This window comes from Camelina sativa, chromosome 5, assembly GCF_000633955.1.
Source record: "Camelina sativa cultivar DH55 chromosome 5, Cs, whole genome shotgun sequence".
NCBI classification, from domain to species: Eukaryota; Viridiplantae; Streptophyta; class Magnoliopsida; order Brassicales; family Brassicaceae; genus Camelina; species Camelina sativa.
This window is the reverse complement of record NC_025689.1, coordinates 8,584,127-8,608,738: the sequence shown is the minus strand read 5'-3', so window position 1 is coordinate 8,608,738 and position 24,612 is coordinate 8,584,127. Positions and strand designations below refer to the sequence as shown.

Here is a 24,612-nt window from a genome sequence, read left to right as displayed (position 1 = left end):
TAACTAAAATATCTATCTTGGTTCTTGAACCATGTCAGTCAGTAATTCAAAACCAAAAGAAAAAAACTAAACATGACTAGCATTAATATTGGGATGCAATTATGAGATTGGCATTTTTTTTCATGAGTATAGTAGGATACGGACTTTCTATCTATACTTACAGATTTAGGCTTTTTTAGATTGTACAAAGACAATTTTGCCCTCAATTTTCTTTCGATTGTTTAACCTAAACAAAACTTATATGTGATATCAACAACGATTTATGGAGATGGTGGTGAAGATTATGGAATCTGGTGAATGTGAGGATGATGACGATGATGAAATCAAGTGAACCCGAAAGTATTGACGATCATAAGATTCGGTGATGACGGTAAAATCTGGTGACGACGGTGAGATCCGGTGACCACGAGGAGAGATACGAAAAGACGACGTTGAAAATGAGATGGTGGTGATGATGAGATCCAGTGATAACGGCAGTTTGTGTGGTGGACCGGTGGTGAGAAGAAAGTAGTAGAAGTTGGCTAAGATCTTAATTTAAAGAATGACTAAATTTCAATCTCGACTTTATGAACAGCGGCGATGACGATTGTGAGCCTCGCCTTGATAATGGTGGCTTCATCGCTGTTAAACGCTTCAATCATTTTGTTCGGATCCAACCGATATAGTTCTTGTAGCCATTCTCTTTATCAATTGTATACATGTAATTTTCTAATTTGGTTTAGATGTAAAGATGAATTGGAAGTTTTAATTGGTACTCTTGGGTTTACTAGATAGTATCCTCTTAGGGTTTAGTTTTCTTTATTAAAAATTAAGAATTATCGCCGGAAAAATCAGATTGTATCACCGTATGAACAAAACAAAACAAAAAGTTCAGAAGATCACGGTTATCCTCGACAAGGAGGGTATACTTGTCATTTCGCCCATCAGAAAAGCCTAATCTTATAAGTACGGATAAAAATACCCAATTTAAAAGTTTTGGCTGCGCAAAGGCCCATATAGACAAACACTGGATTTTTTTTTCCACCATACTAGAAATCAGATTTTATGTACTGTGATTTTAAAGATATTTTTTTTCTACCGAAGANAATTATTTGGTCGTAGCAAAATTTTTTGTCGTAGATAATTGTCGCAAATTGCTACAATATAGATACCAATGAAATAGTAGCAAATTGCTACGAAATGTCACAGGTTATTGTAGGTATTTGTTACGGAAAGCATTTGAATTATATGTAACAATTAGCTTCAAGAATCCACAAAATGTCCGTCATTAATTTGTGACAGTTAGCTACACTATAACTAGTGATAAAATGGTTACGAATTACTACGGTATAATTATGAGATAAATGAGATATTTATTAATATTAATTCAGTTATTTGCAAATATGTATGAGATAAATGAAATATTTATTAATATTAATACTGGTAATTTACAAAAAAAAAAGTAAAAGTTAACAAAAATAATTATATACATAAAAAACTACACATCCAATTGGACCAATTGGTTACAAAAAAACATCTACAGCTTCTTCTTCTTCTTCCATTGAAACTTCTTCCTCGAAACATCTTCTTTGATATCCTTAAGAACACGGGTCTTAATTTTTAGCAATATCTGCGTGAATGAGAAAATAAACATAAATCAATTAAAAGTAGAGATATCAGGATATTAAAACACACAAAGACGCAACAATGATACATATAGTAAAGTTAGAACTAAGCATAACGACTTTGAACAACTAATATCGAACTCCAAAGGACCCATAATTTGTTATTTTTGTGTGTGTCTCTGTTCAATGTTAAAGAGAGAGAGAGTACGCAAGATGATAAACCCAGACCAGAATCACCGATAAGCAAAAAAGCTTTGAACAGATAGCCACTGCAACAAAAGAGACAAACATCAATCAATCTCAGTGAAGCTCCTAAACTCATAAGCATCATCTTTTGCCATGTTTCACTCTGATGTCAAGAATTACAAACGGGAAAAAATCTTACATATGCTTCGAATCTCAAATCAACATTAATTAGGTTAAAAACCCAATACGAAAATTCGAAAAGTTAAATGAGTCATATTTAAATCCAACCCAACCGAAAGATCTAAATTGAGCAGAAGCTAGAACGAATGAAGAAGACAACAAAAAAGGAGGAGAAGACATACCCTAGGATGAATCGAGGTCAACGAAGCCGGAGAGTGAGAAAGAAGGATACAAGGTGAACATCCGTCGAGCAAAGAGTGTGAAGCCGATGTTAAAGATCCCATTCGAACGGAGAGAAACTGGAGGGCGAGAAGTACATGTGAAAGCAGCCATGGCTATGAGAGAGGGAAGGAAGCCAAAGATCTCGTAGAGACGTGTGTAAATCTCGAGGTAAAAGAAGTAAATGTATCCGTTGATTTTACTTTTATCAACGGTGGATATCAAATGAGGTGCGATCCTCACCTTAAAGAACTAGCCAATCAGAAACAAGTCTGTTTATTTGTATTTTAATAGTTTTCCTTATATTATTTTTTCTAATTACTAGATTAAATTTTAATTCGTGATAAATTGATAAACTAGAGTCAATTTTTATGCATGATGTTATAGCTCGCTTGGTTAGTTGAGTTCTAATGGCAAGAGAAATATGTAATGGCTGCTGGATTGTTTTCTGTTAGTATTAATATCAATATACTAATGCCTTTTTTTGTTCTTCAGTTGATATGCATATTGTCGGATATATTATTAGGACATTCTGTGTTTTGTACTCCTAGTAGATTATGAATGGATTAACCTATATAATTTTGCTTTGTTCTAATGTTGATAATTGAACATTTTAGCTTTAATAACGTCTATGTTATTTTGTTCTTATGTCATCGTCTCCACCACTTTCCTTTGTTCTTAGTGTCTATGTAATTTTGCTTTGTTCTTATGTCATCGTCTCCACTACTCTATGTTGCAAACACTAATACCTCACACCCACAATTACCCACAACACATTGACANGAACTCCAAAGGACCCATAATTTGTTATTTTTGTGTGTGTCTCTGTTCAATGTTAAAGAGAGAGAGAGTACGCAAGATGATAAACCCAGACCAGAATCACCGATAAGCAAAAAAGCTTTGAACAGATAGCCACTGCAACAAAAGAGACAAACATCAATCAATCTCAGTGAAGCTCCTAAACTCATAAGCATCATCTTTTGCCATGTTTCACTCTGATGTCAAGAATTACAAACGGGAAAAAATCTTACATATGCTTCGAATCTCAAATCAACATTAATTAGGTTAAAAACCCAATACGAAAATTCGAAAAGTTAAATCAGTCATATTTAAATCCAACCCAACCGAAAGATCGAGCAGAAGCTAGAACGAATGAAGAAGACAACAAAAAAGGAGGAGAAGACATACCCTAGGATGAATCGAGATCAACGAAGCCGGAGAGTGAGAAAGAAGGATACAAGGTGAACATCCGTCGAGCAAAGAGTGTGAAGCCGATGTTAAAGATCCCATTCGAACGGAGAGAAACTGGAGGGCGAGAAGTACATGTGAAAGCAGCCATGGCTATGAGAGAGGGAAGGAAGCCAAAGATCTCGTAGAGACGTGTGTAAATCTCGAGGTAAAAGAAGTAAATGTATCCGTTGATTTTACTTTTATCAACGGTGGATATCAAATGAGGTGCGATCCTCACCTTAAAGAACTAGCCAATCAGAAACAAGTCTGTTTATTTGTATTTTAATAGTTTTCCTTATATTATTTTTTCTAATTACTAGATTAATTTTTAATTCGTGATAAATTGATAAACTAGAGTCAATTTTTATGCATGATGTTATAGCTCGCTTGGTTAGTTGAGTTCTAATGGCAAGAGAAATATGTAATGGCTGCTGGATTGTTTTCTGTTAGTATTAATATCAATATACTAATGCCTTTTTTTGTTCTTCAGTTGATATGCATATTGTCGGATATATTATTAGGACATTCTGTGTTTTGTACTCCTAGTAGATTATGAATGGATTAACCTATATAATTTTGCTTTGTTCTAATGTTGATAATTGAACATTTTAGCTTTAATAACGTCTATGTTATTTTGTTCTTATGTCATCGTCTCCACCACTTTCCTTTGTTCTTAATGTCTATGTAATTTTGCTTTGTTCTTATGTCATCGTCTCCACTACTCTATGTTGCAAACACTAATACCTCACACCCACAATTACCCACAACACATTGACACAATATGTCCGCTACAGTTATCTACACTATTATTCTCTGTCGTTAAATTGCTACAAGTGCTTGTACATATTTTTTGCTACGAATAATTTGTCGCAACTTGACATTTTCGTAACTACGCCATAGCTACAAATAATTCTGTCCCGAAATCTGTAGTAAGTTTACTACAAATTTAATCTGTAGCTTTTTGTCTTTACCTTGCTACGAATACTAACTAATTTGCCACAAATTTACTGATCTAATATTTTGTCCTTTTCAGTAATTTTTCGTGGTTATTTTTTGCTATTACTTATTTCGTAGCAATATTCTGTAACAATATGATCTGTTTTTACTAGTGATTGGCAAAAATACAAAAAACATGCCTGGCAATATTGGACATTGGAGGCTGTTTCGTTTCTTTTACCAATATATTCAACATTTTGAATCCACGTAGAAAATAAACAATTAATCATAAGTTTCGTTTTTGGGTAGTCCCAGAAATTTATAATATTGAATCTATCTAATGAATATCATATACGACAAGAAAAATATAGACTTTTACGTAAAATGTTGAAACCAGTTTAATTTGTAAATGCCTAAAGCGATGAAGAGAAGAAGAGGAGAAGAGTACACTACTTGGAGTTTCCAGAAAGTGACGTCACTGTGACATAGCGTGGTGCAGATGATTCGGATCCGAACTTCGTAAGCCTGCGGCGGCGCAACCATTATCTCTTCCATCACCAACGGCTCTCCGGCCTTTCTACAAACCGCAGCTGCCATTAGAAAACATGAAGTCAACGTCGTGAGTACCATCCACCGGTCAACGATTTAAAAACATATTTTGAGAAGCTTTCATCTTCACTAACCTTTGCATCGGATCGGTTTTGGTGAAGACTTGTTGTCGCCGGAGGAGCTTCCGTTTTCCATTCTCAAGTTCTTGTTTTTGTTTTTTTTTTGTTTGTGTGTGTTTTGATTATGAGAGTCACAGGTTTGTTCGTCTCTCTCTATTAGTGTATTACTATCACTATATATGTCTAATTTAGATTACTACCGTAGGATATTTGTCGTTTTTACTATTATAAACTATATATCTGTATTTGTGTAATTGTGTTTATCTACATTCGGTGTATTTGAAACTTTCTTTATACATTCACACCAACCTTGAGATGTCGGTGTATTTAATGACTCTATATTATATATATATATAATATAGACTTAGCACCAGAGACTATGCTTGTATGCTTAGCACCAGAGACTATGCTTGTATATATCACAGAGACTTAGCACCAGCAGTAGTAGAAGCATGTATATCTTTGATCCCAATTTCTCAAGAATCTCTTGTATGCTTTATAGATGAATCTTGGCATACAGGGGTGGATAGGAGTGGGCATGGCTGGATTGCGTCTATCGGTGATAGAATCCTGCACATGGGGCTAAAAGGATCGCGCAGAAGCTTATCCCCATTACATGCAGAGCTAGATACCCTTATTTGGGCTATGGGGTGCTTATTAGTGTTGGACCTGGATAAAGCTCTTTTTGCTACGGATTGTTCAGACCTCCTAAGGATGACGTCTAACATCGAGGATTGGCCGACATTTTCATCAGAATTGAAGGATTTTATTCATTTCAGAGATAGATTTGCTAATTTTAGTATTAGATATATTCCCCGAGAGGATAATATCCGTGCCGATAAACTTGCGAAATGTGCAAAAGCACGAGGTTTCTGTTTTTCCCATGTAAGCTCGTCGGTACCTAATTGGTTCTCTCTCGAAGAGAATCATCTCCGATAACTTAATATATGGGTTTGATCGTCAAAAAAAAAATATATATATACATATATATATATACGAGCTTGAATTCATTTTTTTTTTTCATTTAACTGATGTCGGACAAAAATATAGAGTCATTAAATGCCAAGAAAAAATGTAAAAGAAAAGATAAAAAATTGGCGGAAACTTCAATGTATATTTTTAAATATTTAGAAAATACAAAAAAAGACAAGAAAAATATGCATGTGACACAGCAACAAAAACAGACTTTAATGTATATCTTTAAATATTTAGAAAATACATCTTTAAAGGTATTTTTTTGGTCAATATCGAATAAGTAAATAGAAAAGATTAGTTAATCTTGGATAAAATCTTGCTAAAAATAGTATGAGATTTTTTTTCAAAAATTTAGATTTCATGGAAAAACTAGGTTCGGACCCGCACGTACATACGGGATTAATTTCAAAAACTAAGTTAGTAATCAGATTTGCAATATATAATGTATATACAGATTATCTTAATGAATCAAGAAACTTGATGAAGAAATACCAAATATTCTTGTGTTTGAAAATAAATCTAGGTAATAACCCGTGCTATTGCACAGGGTGAAATTTTTATTTGAGATATTACATTTGTAAATAGATTTATTTATTTAGCATAACATTTATAATACAAACTTATATTGGTTTAAATTCATCAAGTTTATGAAAGTTTAAAATATTAATCGTTTCACCATAAATTTTAGATTGACATGATGGCAGATCTAGATCGAATGTGAACTGAATTAGTGATTGGTTAGATTTTTATCAAAATCTTGAACTTTCAAATCAGATAAAAACCACAAAAAACTAAAATTTATAAACCAAATGATTTAAATAAAATTGTAACCCGGTTAAACCCGTCGGCTAAGCCATCCCACAACGGGAGAATATATTTGAAAATAAATTTAGGTAACATAAGAATATATTTACAAATGTAATATCTCAAACAAAAATTTCACCCTGTGCAATAGCACGGGTTATTACCTAGATTTATTTTATGAACCAAAATTTCTCCCTATAGCAAATGTTCTTGTTTTTCTCCTATAAAATTCTTTATCCTTCCCATCCCAAATATACTTGCTTGATATTTCTTCGTATAATAACTTTCTAGCTTCTTCATCACGCTTATTAAGTTCAAATAAGTTCTTCGTAAAATAGGACGATTCAAAAACAAACAAGTTCTTGTGAAAAAACAAAAAAAAATTAAGTTCAAATAAAGCAAGAAACTGAGATTCATTAAGAGAGTCACGATCCATGACATTAAGAAAATCATTGATATACAATAGTCCGATATATTAGGAAATTATATATGAAATACTTACATATATAGAAAATTATTATTTAAAATAAATATAAAAGTTTTCAGTATCTATTATTCTAAATGGTTGATTATGGAGATTTGTTTGAACTATAATTAAGCTCTAAAATTAATGTTTCTTTGAGTTTTATTCGATTTTAAATATGGAAATATATTTGTTATGGATATCTATTTAAATTCTAAGACTCAAATTTGGTATGATTTTTTTTATTAATCTATTTTTTAAAAAGAAAATATGGAAATATCTCATATCTAACCAATATTTTTCCAAAACTTAATCCCAAATTTTTTTTGTTTCTTTTACCTTGCTAAATTGAATAAGTTTGATTCTTAACAGAAAAAGATATATTTTTTTCACTTCCCTCCAAGTAAAATGTTTTGATTGAAAAACAAAGGGGGTGTATTCAACTTGACATTTAAGTGATTTGTGTAAAATTTACAAATCCTATGTTATTCAATCATGAATTTAAAAAAGTCTCCTGAAATCCATTGTTATTGAACTGATGATTTAAAAATCTACTTTAAAATCAACTGTTATTCAAAACAATTTGTGGATTTAGATTTTAATAAGTTTTAGAGATTCAGGAGGATTTGAGAGGATTTGTTTAGTTAAAAATACAGAAATCTAAATCTCATGGTTTTAGGTGGGATTTGAAAGAATTTCACCATAAATTATATCAACTTCCCTAAAATCTATCAAAATTCCAAAATTTCAAAATGCCATCAAATTCTCCAAAATCATGGTTTTAATATACCCCCCAAAATCTTAGATTAGGTAAATGATTTTGGATTTTTAGGCGCAATTACTTTAGTTCTGGTGAGGGTGTTTTTAATTTAATTAAATTCCTTTTTAAATGGAAAATCAAAGAATTAACTTAGGTCGATTTGATTTTATTTCGGTTTGTAGTATATTTGATTAATTATGTCCTGATTTTTTTGGGAAAACGTTAATTTCAATTAGAGTAATCGCACTTATTTGTTTAATATTGCAATAATCAATCATACATCATTTACATATATAATCTAGGAAATTATGCAATTATCATCTTAATTGAAAATAGTAAATTGATAGACATGTATGATATTATTCCCGTCCTTTTTTCTACTGAATTTAGCAGTTAATTTGGAATCGAATATTCATTTTCTGTTTGATTGATAATCCCCTATATCATAAGAGAAAAACATTATTATCATCTTAATTGAAAAAAGTAAATTGTTAGGCCTGTCAGATTTTATTCCTTTTTTCTAGTGAATTTAGCAGTTTCTTAGTAATCGAATATTTGTTTTCTGTTTAATTGATACTGGTAATCTCCAAAGTATCATACGAAAAATTATCCAAAAATAGCGAATCAATCAACAAATTTATGTGTAAGTATGTCATGAACAAGTATTGATTTACAAAATCATCACCATAGATATATTTTCTTATTAGAACTAATTAGTATGCATTTGTTCCCGACATTACGTGATACGGTGAATTTTTAAAATAACAGAATATTTAGCAGTATAATTATAGGTGTGAGGCCAAAAATTATGTGATGAATAGAAAGATTTGAATATTGTCAATATTAAATCCAACTAAAACTTTGTACTTGATTAACTATTAAGAGGAATAGAAAAAATAATATATTAAATTTATTTTATTCGAAAGAAATACAATTAATAATAAAATCCATACATTATCGTGCTTAACCCAAAATATTAATACAAATGAAATCCTTTATTTCTTAAAGAAGTAGTTATGTAGTCTTCATGGGTTATTTTGATTTTCTTTCTGGGATTTGGTAAACTGTTTCTTTTGGTTAAATACTTAAACAGAATCTTGATCTTATGTGTCTGGTCATTTGCTTCATGATGTACCGCATTTGAAACCTTTTCAAATGTAGGAGTTGGATATTAAACTGATAACTTGATCATCATAAAACTTTGAATACTTACCGAGTAAAGGTTCGCAATTGGTAAAAGATCCTGTTATATATTAATCTCCAAAGTATCATAGGAAAAATTATCCAAAAATAGCGAATCAATCAATTTAATTTCTTTTTTGTTTGCTCTGACTATTATGCTCGAAGAATGTATATATAGGTGAGGATAGGCATGTCTAGGGTTTTCGTTTATGGGGATTTTTTTTTTGCCAATAAATACAATGGTACAAAGATGTAATTAAATTAGAAAATTTGAGGGGACTTTGCTAAATGGTGCACTGAGCTCTGTAATGCTGACACATCAGTTTTTTCACCAAAATGTTTCTCTTTTAATATATAGGGATACTAAATAATCTGTTTGGCTCCAATTTTTTTGCTAATCCTAACTCATTTAGTATCTGTTTGGCTCGATGATTAAGTCTAATTTGAGTGGTATTTCATGTAATAATCTCTTAATTTATGTCTACTAATTAAAAATGCTTCCCTTTTAACAGTATAGATAAACATATGATCTCATAGTTATCCCAAAAACATATAATTCTCATAGAAAGAAAAGTTTATAAAAAAACTAGAAAAGGTGAAAGTACGGAGAGGACAATCTCACTTGTACTTCTTGTTAGCTTACTTATCATATTTGCCTCAGGTATTTACTTATGAATCTCCTCCTCCTACTCTTGCTGCAAATTTCCAACTTCTCCACCATTGTCTTATCTCTGAGGGCGTATCATAAGAAAGATTATAAAGAGGAGTATACGGTAAGACCAAACACCGTCACACATGTCGTCATCTCCAACGAACTGTATGATCTGAAGAAAAGAAATAACGCTGGCTTCGTATGCTCTCATGGTCCCAAGATTTGGCGGCAGAGCAAGCCAGGAGAACGGTATGCTATGATTCGGTTCAAGAACGACGGTAAACAAAGGTACATGGTCACAAATTGCCATGCCCGGTCGAACGGCGGGTTTGTGAATTTTGATATCTTTTTGCAACCGGACTACTCCGCTAATTGTTACCCTAGTCTTAGTAATAACACAATAATCCTGAGTAAATAATGTTTACTAGTATATCTTTTTTTCTTCTAAATTATATTTTTGGATAATAGCGTTAACAACGAAAAGCCAAAAATAAAGAGAAGATGAAGGGCTTTTTTACCTTCTCTTTAAATTACGAGCATAATTTTACTTTTTGACTTGGAAGCTAAAATCAGTTCCTCTACAAAGATTCTCTCTGTCTGTCGGTTGCACAAGGGATGATCACATACATTGCGTTACACGCTTAAGGCTTAGCTCGACCAAACATACAAAATGTACTCGATGATTAGAAAGTCTTCTTCTTTGATTGAAATTGATTGTAACAACTCCCACCGACAATATTTCTTCTCTCTTTATATATATAATTAATCTCACAATCTTTGAAAATAGTTCATAGAAACAAATAAAAAAATGAAATGATGAAAAATAAAAAATACTACAGAATACTACATACTGTATATGGTATATCATTCAGTTTTGTGAATGTGACACACATGACCTCCTTTATTGACGTTTTAAGTTCGGGTCGGGGGAAAACAAACAAACAAGTCTTCAATGCATGTTAATCGCATTCGCATTTAATTTTACACATTTGCTTGTTTACTACTACTAAAATCTAAAAACTAATAAGAAGTCTTGCGTCGTACGTTTCCCCTCAAGAAAAACAACATCATGTCTTAAATAGAAATATTTTAGTATACTCTAAGCACTATCCCACCACCCCACCTTCCATACTTCGAATTTTGACTGTTCGATACCTTTTTTCAGTTATTCCCTTTAATAAAAATAGGTTACAAACTCTTTAACTTTCTTCTTTTCTTGGGAATTCACAAACTCTTTAACTAGTGAGTACATCATCTTTACGTTGATTCGATTTGTAACCAAAAAGCCAAAAAAAATGATCAAGTTAAGCACCGTTACGCCAAGTTGGCACGGGTGTTGGGTCCATTAGCTGTCAATTCAGAAGGAGCCAGCAACGATCCAACCAATAATACTAAAAACAAAGAAGAGTCTAGTGTCGTTTTCGTAATTCAAAAGAGATCGAAGCCTACTCTCGTATACCAACAACCTCCACCACCATGATATGTGAGACAGCCACGAGTCCCTCTTTTTATTTTACACACCGTGTCGGCAAAGCCTTCCCTCCTCGTCACTTCTCTCTGACGCTTGTCGTCACACTTTGTAAAAAATAAAAATAATTAAACCGAACCGAAGAAACGGTGCGTTTTATACTCACCGGCGCCGGAAAAAAAAACAAACATGAGGAAGGAGGTCTTACCGCCGGTTCTCTCAACAACCACCACAGTCTGCTTCGAGAAGAAGCCATTAATTGCTACATTGCTAGCTCTCTCCCTCGTTATGATTATCTGGAACCTTCCTCCTTACTACCACAACCTCATCTCCACCGCTCGTCCCTGCTCCGCTGTCATCACAACCAACGTACTCTCCTCATCCAACTTCACTACCTCTCTCTCCACCACACCGGAGACGACGAAGACTAATTTCACCACCTCCCTCTCAACCACAACAACAACAACAACTCCAGCTGCTTCTTCTCAGAAATACGATTCAAAACCCTCAGATCCAAACAAACGAGTTTTCCAACCTTTCGGTAACGCGGCGGCGCTGTTCGTACTCATGGGAGCTTACCGCGGCGGTCCAACGACGTTTTCCGTTATCGGACTCGCATCGAAACCGATCCACGTCTTCGGGAAGCCATGGTACAAATGCGAGTGGGTATCAAACAACGGAACCTCGATTCGAGCTAAAGCGCAGAAGATTCTACCGGATTGGGGCTACGGACGAGTCTACACCGTCGTCGTCGTCAATTGCACTTTCAATTCAAACCCTAACTCCGATAACACCGGAGGTAAACTCATTCTCAACGCTTACTACAACGAATCCCCAAAACTCTTTGAACGATTCACTACCTTAGAGGAATCACCCGGAATCTACGACGAATCTAAATACTCGCCGCCGTATCAATACGATTACCTCTACTGTGGCTCGTCGCTGTACGGTAACGTGAGCGCTTACCGTATGAGAGAGTGGATTGCTTACCACGCTTGGTTCTTTGGTGATAGATCGCATTTTGTTTTCCATGATGCTGGTGGAGTGTCTCCAGAAGTTAGGAAGGTTCTTGAGCCGTGGATTAGAGCTGGGAGGGTTACGGTTCAGGACATTAGGGATCAGTCTCAGTATGATGGTTACTATTATAATCAGTTTCTTATTGTTAATGATTGCTTGCATCGGTATCGATACGCTGCGAATTGGACCTTCTTCTTTGATGTTGATGAGTATATCTATTTGCCGCATGGGAATACACTTGAATCTGTGCTTGACGAGTTCTCGGTTAATACTCAGTTTACGATTGAGCAGAATCCAATGTCTAGTGTTCTTTGCTTAAACGACTCCTCTCAAGATTACCCCAGGTACTAATCTCAGCCTCAAAAAACACTTATAATGCAATTTGGAATCTACAAGATTAGTGATAGCACTTTGGAGCATTGTTTTGTCTTTAGGATAGATGATACTATTAGGATCGAATCTGATGTTTCTGGATATAAAGGTGAAAAGGAACACACTTGTTTCTTGTTAGGATGGAATCTGGAAATTAGTTTTTTCACATTGATTCAAGCTGCATAATGGTAAGTAACACACTTGTTTCTTACTTTTTGTGGGGGTTTTGTTTTGTTCAGGCAATGGGGATTTGAGAAGTTGCTGTTTAAGGATTCAAGAAGGAATATTCGGCGTGACAGGAAATATGCGATCCAAGCGAAGAACGCGTTTGCCACAGGAGTTCACATGTCTGAAAACATAGTAGGCAAAACGTTACACAAGACAGAGACAAAGATCCGTTATTACCATTACCACAACACCATAACTGTGCATGAGGAGCTTTGCAGAGAAATGTTACCCGATTCAGCCAAGAAGAGAGTGACATTGTACAATAAGCTTCCGTATGTGTATGACGACAACATGAAGAAGCTAGTGAAGACGATTAAAGAGTTTGAGCAGAAAAAACTTGGGACGGATGTGAAGAATTTCTCATGACCACGAACACCAACTATATAACTTAATCTCTCTAATAAAGCATTTTGTCTATAAAGGTATAGTTTTATTTCTCTGTTTACTTGTATCCATTTTTCCTTCTGTTTTGTCCTCTTTTACTACTCCATTTCATTAATGACTTTTAATCAATAGTACTATTTTTTCAATTAGTTGTGTACATTAAACTTATAAAAATCAGAGTCACTCAAGACCTTGGACATACGAAACATCGTTGGTTTTGTCACAAGTCAATAATTGATTTAGCTAAAGGTTTTTAAAATCATTGATTCATTCAATGATTCATTCGATGATAGTAACTAGTAGTTGAAACTCTATAAAATACTAACATATACTCCTAATTATTAAAAGCAATTAAGTCAAAGGTGGTTCTTTGGTGTCACTGTGATTCAATTCTTAGGCAAGCCACAGGTAGTTTCTGAATATACAACATATAAGATCATGAGAAGGACCAAACTAAATTCTCTGTCCCTTCTGGTATGGCTATGATTATACATGAAAGTGGTAAGATTCTACTTGTCATTGGAAGAAAATGAACTTTTCTGAAGTACAAAACACTACTAAAGCAAATATGCCAAAGATCTAAATAAAGTTGCTCTATCATACAATATGTTTTTTATTATACTTTGTTTCACAATGTGGTCCTTATTTTATCTATTAACTTAAATATTTGGCCTTATCTAAAATCTAAAATCTAAATACTAGTTATTGACATTAAGAACAAAAAAAAAAATGAACTAGTGGCCAAGAGAGCCTGAATGTAGAAGGTCATGAGAAGGCTCCCAATCAATGGAAGAGGAGACGATCATCGAGAGCGTGGTTAGAACCTCAGATACCAATGGGCGCGAGTTGAGATCAGTAGCGACACAGCTCTTGGCAAGTTGAGCCATGGTATAAGCCAGCTCCAACGGATACTCATTCCCTAGAGATGGATCCATGAACTCTTTCAACTTCTCTCTCACATTCTCTCCTCCAAGCACATCGTTTATCTTTTTACACAACATCTCCACTTCTTCCTCTTCTCCCTCTTCGCCTTCTTTCTTCTTCTTGTGTATCGTCACTGCTTCTCTCCCTGAAAGAAGCTCAAGAACCACAACTCCAAAAGCAAACACGTCTAGTTTCGGAGTTATAACTCCGTTCTCCACATACTCTGGAGCTAAGTAGCCTTGCGTTCCTTCAACATGTCTCGTCAACTGAAGATCAAGATCACCACCTTCATCAAGAATCCTCGCAACCCCGAAATTAGAAACCTTGGCTCTAAAATCAGAATCAAGAAGTACGTTTGTAGATTCCAAGTTCTTATGTATATGAGGCGGCGTTACGTAGTTATGAAGATAATCCAACGCCTCTGCCACATCCCTCGCTATCTCAACTCTCTGTTTCCACGTCAGAGTCTTCTTCTTATCCGATGAGTGAAGCCAATCACTAATCGATCCATTCTCCGAATACTCGAACACAAGATACGAGGTTCCTTCACGGATGCAAAAACCAGAGAGACGGATGATATTGGAATGGTTTAGCTTCTTCAAGAGATTGATCTCAGAGGAAGAGACATCTCCTTTGATCACTTTCACAGCCGCATCGTCACCGTTGATCGTAGCGCGATACACAGAGCCATTGATTCTGTTCACTTCGCTGAAGTTAGAAGTAGCGGATTGAAGATCGTTGAATCTGTATAGTGTTAAAGACTCGATTGCTGATTTTAAACCAAAAGCTTCTGATGAGTTTGATAAATCAATTGACCATTGGCTCGTCGTTGTGGGAAGAGACTGTTTGGTAGATGAATCAGTGAACTTGTTCTGTTCCGTCGCCGTCGCCGTCGTCGTTGTTAATTTCTTCTTAGACTTTCGTCTGTAGAAGAAGAGAGCTAAAATTGAGATTAAGAGAAGCAAAGCAGCAGCTCCGATTCCGATTCCGATGTAAATCCATTTGTGAGAACAAGAAGAAGATCCCGGAGGATCCACCGGCGTTGTTTGCGGCGGCGGAGCAGCAACAGGAGGTGGAGGAGGCGACGGAGATAAAACGATTTTGGATGGTTCGGTTCTGAGAGGAACAAGAATCGGAGTGAAGAAGAAGATAGTGTCTGATTCTGATTTAAGCTCGTTACCTTCGGCTATACCGGCGGTTGTGCTGTTGAACATATCGGCGATGACGGAGATACTATCTCCCATAGCGACTAAGTAAGTCAAGAGGTATTTAAATCCGGCGGCGGATTGTTTCGCGGTGGGGCAAGCACATCGGAGAGGAACGAGGAGGTTTAATCCGGGGGTAAGCTGTCTCTCGCCGTAACGGTTCTGTGACATCATGGCTTGACACGTGGATAAAGCTTGGTAAGTATCGTTAGCCACCGAGAAATAAGTCTCTTCTCCTCTGTTCCCGGAGAGATTGTAAGTTGCGTTGTGCTGGTAAAATCCTGATGAGGAGGTGGAGGAGGAGCAGGAGCAGTTAGCTGGGATGACGACTAGTTGACGTGTACGGATCGTGGTGGTGATGGTGGGGAGGTCGTTGGTTGTTTGGATCTCGGTGGCGGAGACGTTGAGGAGTTTGGCGATTGAGTCAGCCGTGTTGTACGGTGGTTGAGACCAGAAAGTGAGGTAAGAGCGGCAAGAGGTTGGGCCGTTACAGGTGAATCCGTTGGTTATGTTGTCGAAAGTGCGGACCTCGCAGGCGAGCTGGTGGTTGTTCACGTACGGTTGCTGAGCTGTCGACGGTGACGTGGCGAAGAAGAGGAGGAGTAAGGTGGAGATAGAGAGCAAGTGGAGTGCACGCGCGGCCATGGTTGTGAGTGTGTTATGTAGTTTTGATTTCGAAGTGAGCACAAGAACTTCTCCTGAATTTAAACATAGGATCATTAGATTCAGACCAAAGGAGACGGCGAGGATTATATTAGTCAACATAAACGCGTCGTATGTGTTGACTTTTTCGTCGTTTTCTCATTGGTCGGACCATTGTTAAAGATGAGGAAAAAAATGATAAGTGGGGTTGTAGATGAGAAACTTGGTACGTCTTTATAATTTTCTAAAGTATTGACTGGGTCAGTCAATTTGTTTAGTACTCTAGACATGAAACAAAAGTAAATCATACTAAACATTGGATTTTTCTCATGCTGGTGTTAGATCTTCTTTGAAAGAGACATTTCATCCTCTAGTAATCACAGATACACTTACAAATCTTACAAGAAACCAAAACTTTTACGTAGATTTCTGTTGCTGAGAATAATATGAGAAATTGTTGGCTGCACAAGTTTTTTTGATGAATTCTAATTTGGTTAACGACGAAGGTTAAGGCATTCTTCACCGTCAATCTAATAATCTTCTAGGCGATATGGCGTTGTTTCTTGGATGGAAAGATATTCATTTGGTCTATGGTATGATGATGTTGGAAGATCTAACTGGCACCACCATTTTCTCCTCATCCTCTTATACGGAAGATTTAATTCTAGAGTTTCGAGATGAAAACTCTCCCATATCAAAGTCAAGCGAGTTGGCCCGGAATGAACCTGCTAACTAGTTTGACAAATAATGACACGACTATCAAAGTGATCCATGAACAAAGAACTTTTGGATTCCAAACTCATGATCCTAAAAAGGTCTACCAAAGAACTTGCAACGCAAAACGTATGGTTCTCATGGATACAAAATCCAGTAGATGGACTCCATTAACACACAAGATGATGGACACTAAAAGCATATTGCTCCAAACACACAAGTCTTTCGACTAGCATAGTGGGACGAATTTTCATCATAATACTCAACAAAAAGAACATAGGTCCATTGTCAAATGCATCAGGAAGATCATTCTCCCGTTTCCAATCAAACTAAAGAATGGGACATACTATCCTAAAATGCCGCGAAAATTATCGCCCATCCTTGTGGCATAACACAATTATAGTAGAACAGAACATATCAACTACACAATAATTGCAAGGACCTGAAATGATGTAATTAGATACACCTCACCAATTTAAAAGGGTAAGCAAGGATTCTAATACAACATGTATAAGTCTTCCAGCATCAGTTTCACAGATGGAAATAAAAAACGTGGCAAACTTCAAAAAGTTTACAGTAAAAAATGAAGTATCAGATCCGTTATCAACCTCACTCAATGCCATATAAAAACCCTTCATGAAATGGTTGGGTAACAACAAAAAAGTTTCCATCTTTTATTCGTTGTTGTAAGTGACAACTATAGTGTCTATACATGATCTTTCATCTATAAGGGAACCTGACAAAAACAGTAGAAGCTAACTTACAACCAGAGATGTTCAAACTTACAGAAAAAACAAACTCAATCTTGTGGCTTATCAGATCTGTTCTTGTTTCCATATATCAAACCAGTAACCTACAAATAACATTTAATAAACCATTGATACTCGAAACAACATTCAAAACGAAACATCATCGAAAAAATGAAGAACGTTCGAAAACCTGAGGATCAGCAATTGGTTTCCTTTTCTCAACGTACTGATTTGGATCAGCCATTGCTGCAAGAGCTGCTCTAGCCTAGTTTTAAACAAGAGAGACAACCCAGAAAAATGAAAGATAAGAGATTCATTCCCATAAATTATATAAGATTGTGAAATTAACAAAAGATTGTGGGTACCTCTTGTTCTTTTTTAAGATCTTGAGCTGGCTTAATCCAGAGAAAGTAAGCAATAGTACCGGCGACGACCCAGGAAGCGGCACTCTGACCACCTCTAAGACCACCCATGGAGTTACCGATGAAAGACCTCACGTTCCCAATTGATCTTCTCCAGCTGCTAGCCATTTGATTTGATTTGATTGATGAAGATGGACTCCCCAAATACGACTGGTCTAGGGTTCTTTTGTTGTATCTCTTCTCCGAGGAATTGATTGATTGACTTTGATGATTCTTCGATATGGGAATTGTAAGAAAGTAAAAGCAGCCGATTTGATTTCGATTCGCATTTGCTTGGTGAACACTGCCAAACACTTAACCCGGTCGTCGATACGGTTTTAAGTCTGTTTTCGTTTGTGATTGACATTATGCGGTTGTGATTTCTCCACGTAGCCGAGATCTAATTTATATTGTGGGCCGGAAAAAAAAATTGTTACCGCCAGTCAGCCCATGGATTTTGGATATGTAGCTGAGTAGCCCTAATCTTGACATTAAAGTCAGAAAAAATAAAACCTGTGGAATAAAATTGAAAAAAAATTAAAGTCAGAAAAGTTAACAAGAAAAATTTGGATTGGTAGCATTTGTATATTTGTCCATAACAATTAACTCTGCAGCATTTCATAGTGTTTTTGATTGTAAAATTGTTGTTTTAATACTCGAAATTGATGATGCTTTTGTTAGTAGAATCAAGACTAAAAGTTTTTTTTGTTTTTGTTTTTGTTTTTGTTTTTGTTGTTGTTAACAAATTTTTTTTGATTGGTTTCACTTATTAAGGTCGTTTAATCGATCTAATAATCCACCAACAAGACATTTGGACTTATTGGTTGGAAAAAGCATTAAAAAGTAATTAAATTTTAATTTTGGTTGTTGCAAACATCAATTCCAACCATTAAAAATATATAAAGGTTGCACAATTTTTGATTTTGTCATTTTATACTTTGTTTTCGGCATTGGATTGCATAGTGTTTTCTTTGTATTACCAGAGAAATTTAAACTCGTTTTAATACTTTCAAGACAGTCACTAGTACATTGTTACAAGAGCCTAACGTATTCTAATACATTTATACAACAGAAAACATATGTGAAGGTTTTAAATGGACGACAAGCGAAGTTGAGCAAAAATATACCCATAAGAAAGACTAACGAAGTGGATGAGGAAACATATACTAAAGAATAAAGATAGCGATATTCCAAAATATATGACAGGGGAAGGGAAGATTGTGAGATGGGGTCGGTGTGTGTGTGGAGGCAGATGGTCAAACAGTCCACCTGGCATTTGGACAAGGAAGAAGAAGAAAAATCAAAAACCATCTCCGTCGGCCGATTTTAAATTAAGACTCTGCTCTGTTCTCGGTACTATCAAGAGATCGAAAATGGCTGTTGTGCAGAAAGGGAAGGTTTGTGTAACCGGTGCCGGAGGTTTTCTTGGTTCGTGGGTCGTCGATCTTCTCCTCTCTAGGGATTACTTCGTCCATGGCACTGTCAGAGACCCTGGTACTCTCTACCCCTCCGACCCTTTTCCTCTATCCCTCTTTTAAAAAGTTTCCACCTTTTTTTCCTCACCCATCTCTACTTAATTTGAATATCATCCAAAACTTTGTAGCTCACCTTGTGTGTTCGTGGAAGTATAAAAGTGTGGTCAATATTGCAATTCGTTAGTTTAGATTCGTTAGTTTCTCTTCTGTCTACGGACTTAAAGGTTTAGCCTTTGAGTTTGTTTGTTGTTCTGATGAAGAGTTTTACATGGTTCTTGTTGTAGATAATGAAAAGTATGCTCATTTGAAGAAGCTTGATAAAGCTGGTGACAAACTCAAGCTCTTCAAGGCTGATTTGCTGGACTACGGGTCTCTTAAATCTGCTATTGTAGGCTGCAGTGGTGTCTTCCATGTTGCATGTCCAGTTCCATCATCTTCAGTACCAAATCCTGAGGTGAGAGGATTTCATTCCTACTGTCTATCTAATTAACTGGCTATATGTTGTTACGTTGTCTGGCTCACTCTGCTTCTACTGTGTTTTTGCAGCTAGAATTGATCGCACCAGCTGTGGATGGCACGCTGAATGTGCTTAAGGCATGCATTGAAGCAAATGTTAAGCGTGTTGTGTATGTGTCCTCTGTAGCTGCACTTTTCATGAACCCATTGTGGTCAAAGAATCAAGTGTTGGATGAGACCTGTTGGTCTGATCAGGATTTTTGCAAGAAAACTGAGGTTAATGCATATTGGAACCCTGATCTCACTTGTTGAATCACACATTCTTTCTTTCTCAAATCTGACTTTAGTCTCTCTGCAGAATTGGTATTGTCTGTCAAAGACACGAGCAGAAAGTGAAGCTTTTGCATTTGCAAAACAAACCGGACTTGATCTTGTCAGTATTTGCCCTACCCTTGTCTTGGGACCTATACTGCAGCAGCACACAGTAAATGCTAGTAGCCTGGTTCTTCTCAAGCTTATTAAAGGTATAAACAAGCCTCATCACATCTGGGATTGTTAAAAGCAACTTGGTATATTACTTGGTCTTGATTTTTTTACTTGAATGTGTTGCAGAGGGTTTTGAATCACGTGATAACCAAGAACGACATTTGGTAGATGTGCGTGATGTGGCTCAAGCTTTACTCTTGGTTTATGAGAAAGCAGAAGCTGAAGGTAGATACATTTGCTCATCCTACTCGGTTAAAGAACAAGAAGTTGTTGAGAAGCTGAAGAGTCTTTATCCAAATTACAACTACCCAAAGAGGTAAGCAAACAACAGCACATCTATCTGCTCGATTTGAGTAAAAACCATTAAGCCTTAATAAATTGTTTTTGTTACTTTCCTTACCTTTAGATCAGTGTATAGAGTATCTTTAAGACCTTAACTTTGATCCAAACTCTACTTATCCAATGTCAGTTACATCGAAGCGGAAGAAAAGGTGAAGTTGAGTTCAGAGAAATTGCAGAAGTTGGGTTGGACTTCCCGTCCTTTGGAGGAAACACTTGCGGATTCAGTAGAGAGCTACCGGAAAGCTAAGCTTGTCGACTAAAAACTTGGAAAGAAGAACAAAAAAGTGGGTTGGTCATGTTCTTGGCTCTATATGTTAAGTGTTCTCATCTGCAATGCACACAACACCTCTCTCTTTCATCTTTTACTCAATAATAAAGAGTTGTGCACATATTTTGGCTTCTGTGTACTTATCTGCAAATGGTGTTACTTTCTAGTTTCAGACTTCAGAGTGTCGAAAACATTAAATTTTCTACTTTTCTCTGTTTATGAATTGTTTGGAAGTTTATAACACTGTAAGTCTGTAACTGTAAGATGCACTGTAAATTACAGACTGTAATGGTGTTGTATGACCGAGATCTTAGTCCGGTGAAATGATGAAATTAGTTCATAACTCAACCAGTTAATTAAACCGGTCTAGTATACTATCAAACGGGGAAATAAACCAAGATAGTATTATAATCGGTCTATATATAAATTTGTACTGTACTTGGACCGGACTCGGACCTGAATCAAAACCGGACCCATACTCGTTTTGCGCCGCTCGGGTAACTAGATTTTTTCTTCTCTTTCGTAACTCCGGCGAAGTAGCGTTAGTTGAACTGAGTCATGGCCGCGAAAGCTTCCGATTCCGGCGGATCTGGGGAAATTCTCCCGATTACTCCCTCTCTCTCCGAAACTACGTCAGGAGTCACCGCAGCTTCGCAATCGACTCAACCGCCGTCTTCTACTTCCGATGTCGATGCTGTCTGCGTCCCTAGCTACTCCCGTAAGTCTACAAACACCGAGGAACCTTGGATTTAGTTTTCTTCATATTGTTCTTCTTCACTGTTTTCTTATGGATTTTGTACTCCGTGCCATTAATTTGACCAATTAGGTTGGTTCTCGTGGACTGGCATCGACGATTGCGAGGTCCGGTCACTACCGGAGTTCTTCAATTCGAAATCTTCTTCCAAAAACCCTAAGTTTTACATGTACTTGAGGAACTCAATCATTAAGCAGTACAGAGACGACCATCCTCGGAAGATTAGTTTCACTGACGTTAGGAGAACCCTAGTCAGTGATGTTGTCTCTATTCGTCGCGTTTTTGATTTTCTTGAGTATTGGGGACTTATCAATCATTCTAGCTCCTCCTCTGCTAAGCCTCTCAAGTGGGACGAAAAGTCCGCCGGAGATGCTTCTTCTGAGCCTCCCACAACTGTCAAAGAAACTGCCAAGAGAATCTGTAATGGCTGCAAATCTATTTGCAGTGTAGCTTGTTTCGTCTGTGATAAGGTTTGATAATTTACTACTCTTCGTTCCAGTTGCACTCAATATAGGTTTCACTGAGTTTTGTTGTCTCTTGGATGTTGGCACTAGAAACATAATAGCAAAGCTTATGAAAGTAAGTACGTTTTTTTTTCGTTTCAGTATGAGTTGACATTGTGTGCGAGGTGCTATGTCCGTGGTAACTATCGAGTTGGTATTAACTCCACAGAGTTTAAGCGTGTTGAGCTTAGCGAGGAGTCAAAAAAAGTGTGGTCTGAAAAGGAAACGCTGCAGCTGATGGAAGCTGTTATGCACTATGGAGATGACTGGAAGAAGGTTGCAACTCATGTTACTGGTAGAACCGAGAAGGATTGTGTTTCGCAGTTTGTCAAGCTTCCTTTTGGGGAGCAGTTTGTAAAAGAGTCTGACTCTGAGGATTCTTTGGAGGCATTTGATCAGATCAAGGGCTCTGCTGATCTTGAATCTGGAGGAAGTGATAAAGAAGGTTCTTCTCCCAATAAGCGGATGAGATTGACACCTCTTGCAGATGCAAGCAACCCAATTATGGCTCAGGTTTTAAATTTTACTACAATCTGAGTACAGTATATGTGTTCTCTCTCTCTATTTGTGTCAAGTGTTCAACATGCATGAGTACAACTAACATTCTTTAGAATTTAGTCAATTGTGTTGTTAGGCTGCTGAAGAATATTCCAGTGTCTGCACTGGGCTGTTTCATGACTTGCACAAATCTCTTTTAAAGACTCGCCTTAAATTATTGAACTCTAGTATTATCGAATTCTTGGTGACATATAAGGGCATTCAGGAGTTATATACGTATTAGATCATTTCGTACTTGTGTTACATCTCCATTGTTATGCTTCATTTTTCCAACTCTGAATGGGATTCTTCATATCATGTCGTCTTCAGGCTGCTTTTCTTTCAGCCTTGGCTGGCACAAAAGTTGCAGAAGCAGCAGCTCGAGCGGCAGTGACAGCTTTATCTGATGTGGACTACGAGGCTGAAAAAAATGCCAGTGGAGACCCAAATCGACAAGGTATCAATGACCAAGCTGTCTCTATTTGCAGTTCATTTCTGTCTCAAGCCAAACCCACTAGTGACATTTTGTTTTTTTCTGAGACACAGAGGCCAATGGTGGTGAAATCACCAACTCAAAAAGAGCTTGGGCTGATGCAAAATCTCTGATTCAGAAGGAAGAGCAAGAGGTAGAAGGAGCCATCAAAGAGATCGTAGAAGTGGAGGTCAGTAACAATCTCCAAGTTCCCATTAACTATATTTTTGTGTGTGGTTGGTTATGCTTGTTTTTGATTGATTTTGAAAAACAAAATTGGGGTTCACAGATGAAGAAGATTAGAGATAGGATTGTCCATTTCGAGAAACTGGATTTGGAAATGGAGAGAAGCCGGAAACAATTGGAGGATATGAAGAACCTGCTTTTCACTGATCAGTTAAACATTTTCTTCCACACAAGAAAAGCCCGGAAATCTGAAGATAGAGTAGATGTTCAAACTTAGACGTTAGAACGCACTTAAAATTCGAAACTGTTTATTTCTTCTTCGAATTTTGCCTTGTTAAGAAGATGACTCATTGACTCGTATTGTAGTTTACTTGAGATGTGTGAGGTAACGAAATGAGATGAGATCGAGTATTCGAGTTGGTGGTATAAATAAGGGTGGGTCGGTATATAACTAAGCCAAACCGAATTGCAACTGCAACGAAGCATATATATATGTTCAAACGAACTAATTTTCCATCTTACTCTACAGTCTACAGTAATAAATTTGCCCGACTGGATACAGGGATTAAATGGTATGTAACTATTTTATGGTTAGAAAGAAAACTAATTTAGCTGAATACATATGATTGATTCATAAAAACTTGAGCTGAATCTATCCTGTACGTTTTAAAATCCTACTCCCTCCGGTTTTTCTTATTTGTCGTTTTAGAGCTTTGCACACAAATTAAAAAAAATAGATAAATATTATATCTTTTCTTTAATATATTTTCTAATTTTTTTAGGGAGAAAAGCAAAAATGCCCCTTTTTCCCTTCCACTTTTTAAAAATGTCCTTGAGAAGTAGCCCTGGGCATATTACCCGGACCCAAAACCCGAACCCGAACCCGACTATTCAGGTCGGGTTCGGGTTCGAGTATTGTATAAAAACCCGATCGGGCTCAATACCTCTGAGGTTCGGTTACCCGATCGGATTCGGGTATTACCCGAACCCGAATGCCCACCCAAACTAACCCGAATTAAATGTAAAAATATGTATTTTAGGGGATTTGAACCCACAACCTTGAACATTTACAGGTACATCATTAACCATTTTGCCACTTCAGTTTCTCTGTCTCAAAAAGAAATGTTAAATATTTATATATATACAAGTTTTCTAAAATTTATAAAAAAA

General features: G+C 36.3%; 6 protein-coding genes and 1 long non-coding RNA gene across 7 annotated transcripts in view; 3 read left to right on the top strand and 4 right to left on the bottom strand.

Annotated features, from left to right (window-relative positions):
* LOC104786209 (alcohol dehydrogenase-like 7) overlaps nucleotides 1–5,258 on the bottom strand; it is a 17,030-nt gene extending 11,772 nt beyond the window's left edge. Inside the window, exons 1-2 of the mRNA XM_010511563.2 lie at nucleotides 5,039–5,258; nucleotides 4,809–4,945 (exon numbers count right to left, since the gene is read on the bottom strand). Of these exons, the coding sequence (XP_010509865.1) occupies nucleotides 4,809–4,945; nucleotides 5,039–5,099 (198 nt within the window). The 5' untranslated portion in view covers nucleotides 5,100–5,258. The remainder of the gene's footprint in view (nucleotides 1–4,808; nucleotides 4,946–5,038) is intronic.
* Nucleotides 1,443–2,955, bottom strand: LOC104786208. Its single transcript, XR_767460.2, has 2 exons — nucleotides 2,153–2,955; nucleotides 1,443–1,873 (listed from the first exon to the last, which is right to left on the bottom strand). It is a non-coding gene; the product is annotated as an uncharacterized LOC104786208 (long non-coding RNA).
* Nucleotides 11,364–13,474, top strand: LOC104786207 (galactan beta-1,4-galactosyltransferase GALS1-like). The gene is made up of 2 exons (XM_010511562.2): nucleotides 11,364–12,688; nucleotides 12,956–13,474. Exons 1-2 carry the CDS (start codon nucleotides 11,517–11,519, stop codon nucleotides 13,308–13,310), a joined length of 1,527 nt encoding a protein of 508 aa, XP_010509864.1. The 5' UTR covers nucleotides 11,364–11,516; the 3' UTR covers nucleotides 13,311–13,474.
* Nucleotides 13,828–16,380, bottom strand: LOC104786206 (protein LYK5-like). Its single transcript, XM_010511561.2, has one exon. It carries the CDS (start codon nucleotides 16,220–16,222, stop codon nucleotides 14,063–14,065), a length of 2,160 nt encoding a protein of 719 aa, XP_010509863.1. The 5' UTR covers nucleotides 16,223–16,380; the 3' UTR covers nucleotides 13,828–14,062.
* LOC104786205 lies at nucleotides 17,391–18,298 on the bottom strand. The gene is made up of 3 exons (XM_010511560.2): nucleotides 17,928–18,298; nucleotides 17,753–17,827; nucleotides 17,391–17,666 (listed from the first exon to the last, which is right to left on the bottom strand). Exons 1-3 carry the CDS (start codon nucleotides 18,090–18,092, stop codon nucleotides 17,613–17,615), a joined length of 294 nt encoding a protein of 97 aa, XP_010509862.1. The 5' UTR covers nucleotides 18,093–18,298; the 3' UTR covers nucleotides 17,391–17,612.
* LOC104786204 (cinnamoyl-CoA reductase 2-like) lies at nucleotides 19,088–21,292 on the top strand. Its single transcript, XM_010511559.2, has 6 exons — nucleotides 19,088–19,457; nucleotides 19,723–19,892; nucleotides 19,985–20,170; nucleotides 20,253–20,418; nucleotides 20,507–20,696; nucleotides 20,850–21,292. Exons 1-6 carry the CDS (start codon nucleotides 19,115–19,117, stop codon nucleotides 20,980–20,982), a joined length of 1,188 nt encoding a protein of 395 aa, XP_010509861.1. The 5' UTR covers nucleotides 19,088–19,114; the 3' UTR covers nucleotides 20,983–21,292.
* On the top strand, nucleotides 21,436–23,893 carry LOC104786203 (SWI/SNF complex subunit SWI3B-like). The gene is made up of 6 exons (XM_010511557.2): nucleotides 21,436–21,708; nucleotides 21,817–22,214; nucleotides 22,350–22,760; nucleotides 23,115–23,241; nucleotides 23,331–23,446; nucleotides 23,546–23,893. Exons 1-6 carry the CDS (start codon nucleotides 21,549–21,551, stop codon nucleotides 23,717–23,719), a joined length of 1,386 nt encoding a protein of 461 aa, XP_010509859.1. The 5' UTR covers nucleotides 21,436–21,548; the 3' UTR covers nucleotides 23,720–23,893.

Coding starts and splice junctions, on each gene's coding strand:
- LOC104786207 (XM_010511562.2), top strand. CDS start 11,517: ATGAGGAAGGAGGTCTTACCGCCGGTTCTCTCAACAACCACCACAGTC. Junction 12,689..12,955: donor TCCTCTCAAGATTACCCCAG/GTACTAATCTCA, acceptor TGTTTTGTTCAG/GCAATGGGGATTTGAGAAGT.
- LOC104786206 (XM_010511561.2), bottom strand. CDS start 16,222: ATGTTGACTAATATAATCCTCGCCGTCTCCTTTGGTCTGAATCTAATG.
- LOC104786205 (XM_010511560.2), bottom strand. CDS start 18,092: ATGGCTAGCAGCTGGAGAAGATCAATTGGGAACGTGAGGTCTTTCATC. Junction 17,828..17,927: donor ATCTTAAAAAAGAACAAGAG/GTACCCACAATC, acceptor GTTTAAAACTAG/GCTAGAGCAGCTCTTGCAGC. Junction 17,667..17,752: donor AACCAATTGCTGATCCTCAG/GTTTTCGAACGT, acceptor TGTTATTTGTAG/GTTACTGGTTTGATATATGG.
- LOC104786204 (XM_010511559.2), top strand. CDS start 19,115: ATGAGGAAACATATACTAAAGAATAAAGATAGCGATATTCCAAAATAT. Junction 19,458..19,722: donor TGGCACTGTCAGAGACCCTG/GTACTCTCTACC, acceptor TTCTTGTTGTAG/ATAATGAAAAGTATGCTCAT. Junction 20,419..20,506: donor TCTTCTCAAGCTTATTAAAG/GTATAAACAAGC, acceptor AATGTGTTGCAG/AGGGTTTTGAATCACGTGAT.
- LOC104786203 (XM_010511557.2), top strand. CDS start 21,549: ATGGCCGCGAAAGCTTCCGATTCCGGCGGATCTGGGGAAATTCTCCCG. Junction 23,242..23,330: donor TGGAGACCCAAATCGACAAG/GTATCAATGACC, acceptor TCTGAGACACAG/AGGCCAATGGTGGTGAAATC. Junction 23,447..23,545: donor AAGAGATCGTAGAAGTGGAG/GTCAGTAACAAT, acceptor TGGGGTTCACAG/ATGAAGAAGATTAGAGATAG.